This window comes from Anguilla rostrata, chromosome 9 (assembly GCF_018555375.3).
Source record: "Anguilla rostrata isolate EN2019 chromosome 9, ASM1855537v3, whole genome shotgun sequence".
Classification (NCBI taxonomy): Eukaryota; Metazoa; Chordata; class Actinopteri; order Anguilliformes; family Anguillidae; genus Anguilla; species Anguilla rostrata.
In genome coordinates, this window is record NC_057941.1 from 18,106,981 (window position 1) to 18,118,928 (window position 11,948).

At 43.6% G+C, this 11,948-nt stretch overlaps 1 protein-coding gene across 2 annotated transcripts in view; it reads right to left on the bottom strand.

Annotated features, from left to right (window-relative positions):
• The window catches only part of LOC135263138 (connector enhancer of kinase suppressor of ras 2-like), a 56,912-nt gene extending 45,784 nt beyond the window's left edge, over window positions 1-11,128 (bottom strand). The window contains exon 1 of one of the 2 annotated variants that reach the window (XM_064350800.1): window positions 10,395-11,128. In XM_064350800.1, the coding sequence (XP_064206870.1) occupies window positions 10,395-10,458 (64 nt within the window). In that variant the 5' untranslated portion in view covers window positions 10,459-11,128. The remainder of the gene's footprint in view (window positions 1-10,394) is intronic. The other variant, XM_064350799.1, reaches the window with a different exon arrangement.
• Between the last annotated feature and the right edge of the window lie 820 nt (window positions 11,129-11,948).

The following is an 11,948-nucleotide window of genomic DNA, read 5'->3' on the forward strand; positions in this document are numbered from 1 at the left end:
TGGATGCTTCCTGTTTAATCTGGACACCCTCCCGGATCACAGACCACAGTCTCCCTCTGACCCCACCACCAATTCTGATCCTCTCAGCCTTACCCCCCTCTTTACAGAGTCAGCCCAAGAAACTGTTCAATAACAACAACTGTGCGTCTGACCAAAGACCATATCCAATACCAGTAGGTGTACACATGACCCAAGACTATATCCAACACCAGCAGGTGTGCATCTGGCTCAAGACCATATCCAACACCAATACGTGTGCACCTGACCCCAGAAAATGATACAGTGTAAATGTATGTCCTGACCCAGCAACCCCCTCTGCCTCCAAATACCCGATTATGCCACCATTTTAAATGTTCCATGCTGCTGTCTGAACACCTGACTTCTGACCCAGTAAACTGTTATATACCAGTGTCAATTTACCTGGAGGGGAAAAGTCACAGTACCTGCAGGAGGAAGTCAGCACCTAGCACTGCTCTGGGCACAGTCCTTTGAGTTCATGACGTCCACACTGGAGACAAAGCTAGGACTGTTATATAACACCACACTACCACCAGAGTGACTTGATTAATACATCGTAGAGACATCTCTTTTAATCATCAAAGAGATCAACCTGAGTCACACGCCAACACTCTTCCTCCACATTCTCCTACCCTTTTATTCCATCACTCCACTCCTCCTCTCCTGTGCCCTGGCATTTCTCTGCTGGCTTGTTCCTCTCTCCGCCAACACACAGTGCCTCAACCATGAAGCATATCTGTAAGACATATCAACTACCTGCAGCAAGTTTTCTTGCTCCCAGTTCCCACTTCCCTGGTCTTGGACAGTGAAGCCACCCATGTGCCCCAGGAGATCAAGGAGCATGAGGGACGAGACAATGAGTAACAGGAAAAACCAAGGGAGGAAGAGAGGCATTCTGGGAAGGTCACAGGGTTTCTAGTCTTCTGTAGTTTTGTTTCGCCTCCAGACTCCCTCAAGGTAAGTTGCCAAACCGCATGTTAATTACAGCAAGTTGCCAGGCCTTTGGAAGTAAAGCTACATGTGGGAGAAAATCTCTCTGCATCGTTCAATGCCCAGTTTGTCCCACTGAGCCACAGGGACCCCTTTTAGGAATCCACACTGAGGCAGATAAAAAGTTCGAACAATGATGAGTACACCCCATCAGAAGATCAGAACTGAATTTAGGCCTTGAAAGAGTTGGAGCCCAATACTGAACTGAAGGATCTGACTCACTGAAGTAGAGTTTACAACTATCAGAAAGGCTGTACATTAAATGATATTTAAAATAATCAAACCAATTTTCTGTCCCTTATTTTTCAGAACAGGTAACAGTACTTTAATGTATGTAGTGAACTGTGTTCTCAGTGGGCCTCTACTGACCTTCCGGTGGGTTTTTTCTCATGTTCTCGTGTTTGTCCAGCGCATCTTTGCTGTACTGAGTCTGGTCAGAGGCTCTGTGGTGCTTTTTTTTCTGAGACTGCATTGGGCTGTGTCTGTATCTGAGCGCGCTGTTCTGAAGACCTGCTGCTAGGCAGCACGACGCATCTCCCGGCTGACTCACACCACTCCCACCCACTGACAGCATATTGAAACACTTTTTTACAGGAATCTGCCGGACAGAGAACCCACTCAGAGGCAGGGCCAAGCCACACGCTCACACCAAACAGAGGAAGAAAGAAGAGTGTGAGGACCGGAGGGAAAATATGAGTGACAGGAGGGCCAGAATGCAAGGGACTGGAGGGAAAGAAGAAAAAAGACAAAGCTAAATTCTATGGCCTGGATTAGATCAGTAACTGTCATTAACTACTATGACTCAGAAATAAATGCATGTATTTTTTAATTAAAATACATTATTTGGCAAGTTCCATTTGGTGTTTGCCGAAGTGATTATGTGGAGAGAAAAAATGACACCTGTTCTTCATTTTGATTAATAAATGGTGACTCAATCACCATTATCTCAAAATAACACAATCTACACACACAACTGTTTTGTGTAGTCTCATTATAACTTCTCACACTGAAACCAGTGTGACACTACAGAAGTCCCCTACCCACGTCTGCAGAAGACCTCAGTCAAGCAGTTACATGACGCTGTGTTGAATGTTTATACACCCGCTCCAGCAGATCTGCATTATGGGATACATAAGGGCTTGCTGGGATTGTTGAGTGTGTATACTCAGCTCCTATGGAATGAGTACAAACTGCAGAACTGGCCACAGGGCAAGAGGTATCTGCAGGGCTGCAGTGACAGCTGGTGCATGTGACACATGGAGCCAATTTATGGAGGAGCATTTCATATGTGGAATACCTCTGGACATTTGCACCAATGCCACACCCCGGCACCTGTTCTCGGGGTGCGTGTACACAGGCGAGCATCTTTGAAGCACCCTAGCAACAGGCTCGCCCAATATGTTCACCCCCGAAAGGGAACCAGTCGGCCAAAAGACCTGGGCAGCGAGCACTCCGAAGCACAAATGCACGATTATAGGCCTGATTTCATGTGTGTATGTGCACCCGTGCATGCGCATGTGAAGGCTTGTATGTGTGTGGCTGACAGCGCAGAACACTGGATACTGTGTTTTTTTCTTTCCCTCCACTGTCACGTTTTTGCAGTACAAGTCATACAAGCTGAAAGCTCAGCAGAAAATCAGCATCCGCCCTCCATGTCATTAGGTTAGCCACATCTTGCAGCATTATATAATAGACTTCTGCTTGATAAATGGAAAAGCAATGTGCAGCTTGGGTGGGTATTGCCTGTGTAATGAGTCTCAGCTCCTGGACTTAATTCTTACATTTGACCCAGGGCGATGGAGAGCATCTATTTTATTAGTCTGAGCAGCGTTTGATCAGTAACAAAACCCAATTACCTCCCGAGAGTTCTGGCTCCAGGATCAGTGCGGGCTCTGAAGTGATCCCATTGGATCACAGTGATCACAGTGATTCGCCGAATAGCCAGCGCGGCTACCGTCACTGAGATCCAGCATGGCGTGTGATTGAGCAATCCAGAGCGCAATTTCATCTGGGGCCGAGGCCAGGGATTAAATTCATGCACATGCTACACGTGACATGTGACAAATGGCGTGGCCTGAAGCACAAGGGCCATGCAGCAATGTGCCTCGACCACTGATCACAGTCTCCGAGGTCATATGCCTCTCTCTTGGTCGCCTGAATCCCCTCTGGGTTGAAGCCTGTGGCATTAGGAAACACCAAACCAAAACACTGCCTGTATTCTGAGAATGGGAGCAGGTGGAAACGTAGCATAATGTATAGGCCCTGGCTTGGTACCCTTGCGCATGTTACTTAACCCCAATTGCTTCAGAAAATATCCAGCTGTATAAATCAATTGTACGTATAGAATGTAAGTCTCTCTGGATAAGAGCATCTGCTAAATGGCCAAAATTTAAATGAAAAAGTACACTTGGAATGAAAGCGCCATTGACAGTATTATTATGTCTTGCTCCTCTGAATGACAATTGTAACATACTGAAACTCGCTTGCGTGGAGCACTGTGTAGCGCATCTCCCACTGGACTGCCTAATGAATTCAGGACTATGGGAAGGCTGGCAACCTGATAAATTTACAAGCGCACAGTAAAATGTCCAGTGTTAAATCAACTGTTAGAGCACATAAGGTCCTGCTCTGGCCCAGAGTAGGACCATATGTACTCTGATAAGAGTTTAACTCTGGACATTTTGCTGTGCAGGGGATAGAATAACATGAAATGCAACACATCTCTCAACAAGAAACATGACTCTATACAGGCAGTAAAGAGGAAGCCACACCATTTAGCTAAATCATTAAACAATAATGTATACATAGCACTGAATTCGTACAAACGGAACTGAAGAAAAAGAAACACTACAATTACCATTTTTGGTTCATAATGTTATAGATGACAGCTCACATACAAAACATAACATCGACACAAAACACACAAGAACATAAATGTGTGTCCATGTATGAACAAGCTTGTATGTACATAACATATAGAGTTAAGTGCAGCACATTGTTAAATACAATACAGTCCAAAGGAGCAATATATAAAACAGAAAGGAAACTGTATTCCTAAGACAATGTGGCTAGTCAATGCGACAGTACAACCAACGTTGTGCAAAGGTGTTGCGTTGATCTGCTGATCCAAACAGCCTCAGAATAACTTGTTTTCACATAGCGCTGCATACGCCTCCACGTGGAAATAGACACGGCGCTGGACTAACAAACGCAGTGCTTAAAATAAAAGGCGTAGCACTGAACTCCCGTACATGCGGCGCTACGTTACGTCACAGACAGATGGGTGGGAGAGGTGGCACTGTGGCGCGTGTCAGAGTGCGAGGCGGCTGATCGCCTTGTGACTCGTCACTCGGACATTCTGGGAAGAGACTGGCTTTACCACGTCTGCGGCTCGCTGTTCACCGATCGTAAACTTCAGAACACGCGGGAGGACTCGGCCCTCCTCGCCTCTTGTATGTGACGCAACTATGGGGGCTGGTATCGAGACTGTGCAGCCAGCGGCAGCCGCCTACACTCTGTTCCTCCCTGTAACACGACACGACAGCCTTTTTTTTTTTTTTTCAATAAAATCTTAACATAGTATCGGTTTGCAAGGGCTGTCTGAGCTGCGCGATGGCAGGCTTTATTTATGTGGCATTGGCCGCTTTCACATCTTAAGAGAGAAGTGATGGAAAAGAGGATTTTCTCATGATGTCACTCGAAGCGCAACTGTTATTAGTGGAAACCTAAACCTTTGCGCTTTTCACGAACTCCATTGGAGCAGAAAGATTAGGCTCAGTAGGTTGAGAATGAGAGAGAGACAGAGAGAAAGAGAGGGGGGCTTGAAGAAACTTGTAGGTAGGCTATTGAGAAAGGAGGCTTGAAGAAACTAGGTATGGAAGAAATGTATTCAACAGAAATTGAAGGTATGGAAGAAACATATTCACATTCATAGTCAGAAATCTAGAAATTGCATCTAAGGAAAAAAACAAAGCAGCACAGTCAATGTTGTCATTGGATAAAGTGTGAATATTGTAAACTCTACTGTAAACTTTGAAAAGCATTTCTAACACATACGACAGTGGAACAATGTACAAAATATAGTTACTGGGCACTGCAGTGCATTCCTGTATCCTGCTACACCTTTGGCACTCCCAGAAAACACCTCCACCCCCACCCTACCCCGCCTCCTTCCCCTGGGTGCTGGCCCCTTCACAGCCTTTTCTGTGGAGGGAAAAACTCCATGAATTTTAATAAGACCTCTTAAATCAACCAGATTCAGGGCATGACAAGATGGTTTGGGGAATAAATTTCCACTTCCATTAGCTCTGAGCCCTTGAAGAGGAGGTAGCGTTTAACACTCATTCAGAACAATGTAAGTAGCAGCACAGAAGCAGATCAGGAGCTGTACTATCCCTTGGGGAAACTCATCCCCCTCTTCTCACATCTATCTCTCCTTTATGTATGTCTCTATCTTTTCACTCTTTTTCTCTCTTTGATCCATCTTTATGCCCCTTAGTCCCTTCCATTCAGTATACATACATTTCCAAAAGTATGTGGACACCTGAACATTACACCCATATGTACTTGTTCAGCATCTTAGTCCAAGACTATGGACATTAATATGGAGTTGGATCCGCCTTTGCTGCTGCAACAGCCTCCACTCTTCTGGGAAGGCTTTCCAGTAGATTCTGGAACATGGCTGCAGGGATTTGCTTCCATTCAGCCACAAGAGCATTAGTGACATTGGGCACTGATGTCGGGCATAAGGCCTGGCTCGCATTTGGCATTCCAATTCATCTCAAAGGTGTTTGATGGGTAGAGGTCAGGGCTCTGTGCAGGCCAGTCAAGTTCTTCCCCACCAAACTTGGCAAACCATTATTTTATGGACCTAGCTTTGTGCATAGGGGCATTGTCATGCTGAAACAGGAAAGGGCCTTCCCCAAACTGTTGCTATAAAGTAGGAAGTGTGCAATTCTGTAGAACATCATGGATATCTTAGGCTTGTATATGATTGCTCAGTCATGGAAACCCATTTCATGAAGCTCTTGAAAAACAGTTCTTGTGCTGACGTTGTTTCCAGAGGTAGTTTGGAACTGTATTGAGTGCTGCGACCGAGGACAGATGATTTTTACGCACAACACGCTTCAGCACTCTGCGGTCCTATTCTGTGAGCTTCTGTGGCCTACTGCTTCGCAGCTGAGCTACTGTTGCTCCTATACATTTCCACTTCACAATAACACCAATTCAAATTGACTGGGGCACCTCCAGCAGGGCAGAAATTTCACTAACTGACTTGGAAAGGTGGCATCGTAGTGCAACGTTGAAAGTCACTCAGCTCTTCAGTACAACCTATTCTAATGCAAATGTTTGTCAATGGAGATTGCATCGCGGTGTGCTTGATTTTATACACCTGTTAGCAGTGGGTGTGGCTGAAATAGCCAAAACCACTAATTAGAAGGGGTATTTACATACTTTTGGAAATGTAGTGTATATTGAACATGGACACTTTTTGATCACAATTTTTTTTTAAATTAAACAGTATATGGAATACTGAACATGTGTGTAATACTTTAGAGGTGCTATTGGAGCGTCAGAAGTCTCGCTTTCACACAGGAGATGTAATGTTTTGAATATATGTTTGAAGTGGGTAAATCCACATGCGCAACTTAACCAAGTGCATTTCCTGAAAAACACTACAGGCATAACTAAATTAACATATTAGACCTTCAGGATTAAATCCTCTTTGTGAGAGACTGGCAGGTTTGTTTATCCTCCAGTTTTACTGAGCAGAGGAGAGCAGGATCAAACACACGCACTTGCAGCAATGCATAAAACACAGAATAACATATGACTGATGCTGTGCACAAAGAAACAAGGCAGATTGTGTACGTGCGCACCCACATTACTGAAAAACCCCAGAGAGAGAGAGAGAGAGAGAGAGAGAGAGAAAGAGCGATAGAGAGACCATTCTGCTCCTCTTTCACTGTCATTACTGCAATGACCACAATGGGCACTCACACAGGTTTGTGAGGTGGTGGATGAATGTGGTTGCATGGGTTTCATTGATTCTCTTACACTTCACTGACAGAAACTGACACGCGGTTTGTAGTATCACCAGGAGCGCAACTTATCACTCTGAGGAGGCTGTCATTTAAATTTTTTTTTTTTTTTGGTGCGCAACATCTAACGCTCAGCATTTCACAGACTGAAGCACAAATTAACCACAGATGTTTTAAATTAAAATGTTTTCTATTATCAAAAGTCACATAGCGGGGTCACAATGGCATCTGTTTCAAGCCTATGTAACCAGTGGAAGACCTGGTCATGTAGTGTACACCAGCGCATATGAGGATCATAGGATTATTTTCAAAATAATCTGAGATTACTGTAGAAACCATCATTATAATGATAATCAGAATTGTCTAATGCTTTTTTGGCACAACCACATTAGATGGACATAATCCCAGCATTGCAGTGTTCATGAGTGCTTGCAGTCTTACATGTGGGTGTTTTATGGAGAACAACTCTGCTACTTCATCATGGTTTAAAGCTGTACCTGAACACATGCTGAAGAACAATTTCACTTCCTGGTTTGTTCCCTCTTGCACTGTCAGTGAGCTCAAAATACACTTTTGCACTTGCAGTGTACATAATCATCTGTATGCTGCACTAGAGGGCTCCAGATCTCATTGCAGTTTGTTGTTCTATGAAACTGGTCACTCAAAAGCACTGTGGATCACACTAACTTGGCATGGCTCAGAAGGTTGTGCGAGAAGTGTTCCAGAAACATATTTTAACAGCAACAAGTTCCCACAAGATTGACTACAGACATTTTAATGCCACTGTGATAACAACCTGGAGACAAATAGGCTTGCATATTTTATTTGAATTGTTCTAAATTCTTTATGACCATACTAAAGTATAAATGAGTCAAATAGAGCCAAGTATAAAGAATGGGTGTATGGTAATATTGGGGTGGTATCAGTATCAATAGTCAATAATAGCTTCTCATGAACTTGGTCGATAAACTAAGATTATTGCTGATATGATGGATCAACAGTATGATGCAACATACATGCACCAGACAGAAAATGTATTTGATGCACGAACTGATGCTATAATTAAGTGAAAATGCCATGCTCATACAGTAGTCTAATCATAGCCATGTTATTATTTATTATTTTTTATTTATTATTCAGCAAATTCACAAGCAAAGCTACATAGAGACTTGGTAGCGCTCTGCGTCATGATAAAGTAAGTGAGCTGAAGTATTCTGTGGAACTAATTCAATTTGTTGCATTGCTCCATTATGTCTGAACTCATTTACTCATGAATGTGGGAACTTGGTTGCAGTTACATAAAATAATGTTAGCAGTATTTTTACAAACAGTAGGTATTGGTATTGGCCAATATGACCAGGCAAATATTGATTATTGCTACTGCCCTCAGGGTTCCCTGTACCCCTATTACAGAGGGATCTACAACTTCTAGGGCTAGGAAATCTGGGCCCACAAATGCTACGAAGCGGGCAGAAAATTGGTCTGATCACCTGCAAGGAAACCAGGCCAAGTGTGTAGTGCCAATCCAGCCTTCCCAAGCTCATGTGTTTGGAACAGACCTACACACTAAATATTTGTGCAGCACAGACAGAGAAGGCACTATCAAGCTAGTGCAACTACATTTTGCACACATGAAAGCTTTTACTCAGACAGATACGCATAAACAAAGTAAAAGGGCAGGGGGAACACTGCCTGCCTATTCCTGTAGGCCTGCCACCTTCCTGCCCTACAGGTTTATCACCTCCAGCAAAACAACACATTTCCTGATAATCAGTGTATTTGTGCATTCTGATGATCATGTATCTCTACACAAGCACGCAACTGTGAGAGATTTTCACCCTTCACACTTCTGAATCTCAGTGCCAATTGTAGATCTTTGCCAGGCATGCCACCCAGGACTTCAACGGCAAGGCAAGTAGAGAGAGAGCTCTCCCAACTTGGCAGAGAACAGAGGCCATTCATTCAAAATGGAGACACAGATGCAAAGATATACAGTAAGCGTACACTTTACTCCCCCGCTCCTGTTTAAAGCAGAACTTGTTTCCTGCATCAACTTTACTGTATATTACATACTGTCATCTATGTGTTTCTGTCCAAACTCTGTGTGTGTGTGTGTGCATGTGCATGCATGTGCATCAGTACTCAAAAAAGTGTGCCGGCCTACTGGTAAGCAGAAATGTGTCTTGTCTTTCCATCTGTCCCTAGAACTGTGTTTGTCAATTCAGGTGTACCTGGGATATCCCTCACCAAAGATGGATCTCCACACACAGGTGACTATAACTCCTGATTTAACGACACACAGGTGTGCCAGAGTCATCCCGCATGTAGAGTAAGTGAACTTCAGCCTTTCCCATTAATTGTCAATTTTTCCATTTCCTCCCCTTGGCACACATGCACATGTATTATAAATTCTGCTGTCGGGTATAATGTTTAATCAAGAAGCTAGCATTCCTAAATGTAAAAAGTGTGCCTATACACAAGGAGATTAACCAGGAGCTGCGACCACATACACATACAGTAGAACAAAACACCCACTCGGGAGTGTTGATTCACACTATAGCTAAACCCAACACCAAAATGTATATTATAAAGCGACAACAAATTAACATGCAAAGCTAAAATAACTCAGAAACCCACAAAAGTTAAGAGAGGAATTACATTTGTTCTTGATGAGTACAAGCCCAAATTTACGGCCATTGCCCTCGCAGTTATGTGCATTGGTCAGAGCTTGTCTGGTAAGCGCTATTGTTCCACTGTTTGCATCATAACAGCGCACGTGAGGATACTCAACCAACGCACGTTTTACGCGATGAACTGAATCAAATTACAATGTTGCCTGTCACGTTATCAACAGATCGCTTCTTTAAACGACCACAGACGCAGTAAAAACATATAGTCGTGTATACGTATAAAGAATCTGCAAGCGAGGGGAATACAATTATGTGCAGCTGAACTGAGCAATAGCAGCGAGGACAATAATCGTTCAATTAAATATTCAACTGAATGCGTTCACGTGTTACGTGGATTCCCCCTCTATAGGCTACGCTATTTGTTGACAAATTAATTGATTACTAGATTTGCCAAGGTTAGTTAAACCACTATTTACGCTTGTGAATCCAGTATTGGTAGGCTAAACCTCGTTCGCATCAAGCTGCTTGCATATGTTATCTATTAGAAATCATTCCTATTCGGAATAGACCGAATGATGATACGCGGTAATCGAAATAAGCTACATGCAAAAAACACACCAAACCTGTTCCCCAATATAACAAATTGTATTAGCAGATGCTATTCACGACGCAAATATTTTAACTCGATTGTCCCCTTAATTTCTGCCATCCTTACCTTTCATCCAGTTCACCACTTGGCTTGGGGTCCATTTACTTACTGGTTCCATTACCAAAGCCATCGCAAGTTTGTTCTATTTTCACCAGGTACCAACGTAAATAGGGCGTTCAAATGCCAACAATCCTGTGTTGTTATAATTTAAGATGTCTTCTTTTAAAATAGTTTTGTTTTTCTTGCGCTGTTGATAGCTGGGCTATCCTTCACACCGTTCAGTGGTACGTTCCCTAAAAGGAGATTACACGCTAATATATCGCTTTGGCGGGCCTAATCAGTCTGTGCTAGAACTTGCGCATTCCTTCGTCTTTGGCTGTTATGTGCGCCTCGGTAACTCTATTATTTGTCATTCAAGGCAGTTTTTCACTCCTTCCTTTATATCCCATTGTCTATTCTTATTTGTTTTGGGTCCTCATTTACATTTCCCTCAGAGGCCAAACTAAACTAAACCTATCTATTGATTTTTGCACACGTTTGTTTCGCACTGCACACCCTTCCTCCGGCTGTACATGCTTGTCCTGTAGTGCCGTTGCCAGTCTGTCACTGCTTGCCAACCGCGCTCTCTCACGCCTCATTCCCTCGCTCAGCTCCAGCCCCTCACTCGCCCTCACTCTGTTCTCTCCCTCAAGCCTGATTCCACTCGCTCTCTCCTCCATCAAGGGAACGCAGCCTAGCGGAAACGACTGATGCTGCGCCTATATCGTAATGCGTTTTCTCTTTCCCTATGTGTCTACAGGGATTGGAGTTGAATTCCTTTTAATAAGACCTATTAAAAGCATGCGATCTATACGCACAATGGGGCAGTCTGAAATTCTGTATTCCTTTTTTGTAAATTCTGTTCACATTGTAATCGTACTGAAATTAAATTATATGCGGTCAAATATATATGAATACCGAAAAATAATTTTCTGACAGGGAAATTTGTCATTTGGATGAATATGTCTGTATACAGAGACGAACATTTTAAGATCTGTGTAGTCTTCGTGCGCGCCTTGTTTGGGTGTATGTCTGCGCGTGTGTGGACCCAATGTACGTGTCTATGACGTTGAATGGTAAAAGCCTGAATCCTAAAAATTGAATTTTCGGGTCAGAAGTTTGCCCTAATGGCCGGTTTCAGAATCAGTCAGGCCCTCGGGGCTGTAGGTCAGCGCGCGAGATGAGGAGCCGACGCGCCCCCTTTCTTTGGTTATGCAGATTGCTGGAAGAACACAATAGTTCACCAGAGGAGACTGAACCGGCCGACCTCACATCATGGAGATTACTGTCTCAGTTCTTTAATAAGCGTCTACAATTCACTGATAGGACACTGAGCTCAGCGCCGTGAGTATTCTGAACACACAGGTGTACAAACAAGTTTACAAGAAAACAGAGAGCGAGTAAGTAGACTATTAAGCAGGATGCATTTGACCACGATACATCCGCGAGCTGGTTTTACAAGTTGTCAATGACAAGCCTGAAGCGCACAGAAAAGGTGTCTGTCCTTAGAATGCTGTGCGTTTTACTCCACAGCATATCGCAGATAAAGTGTGAGTTACTTGGTCCCCACTTGGATGAAAT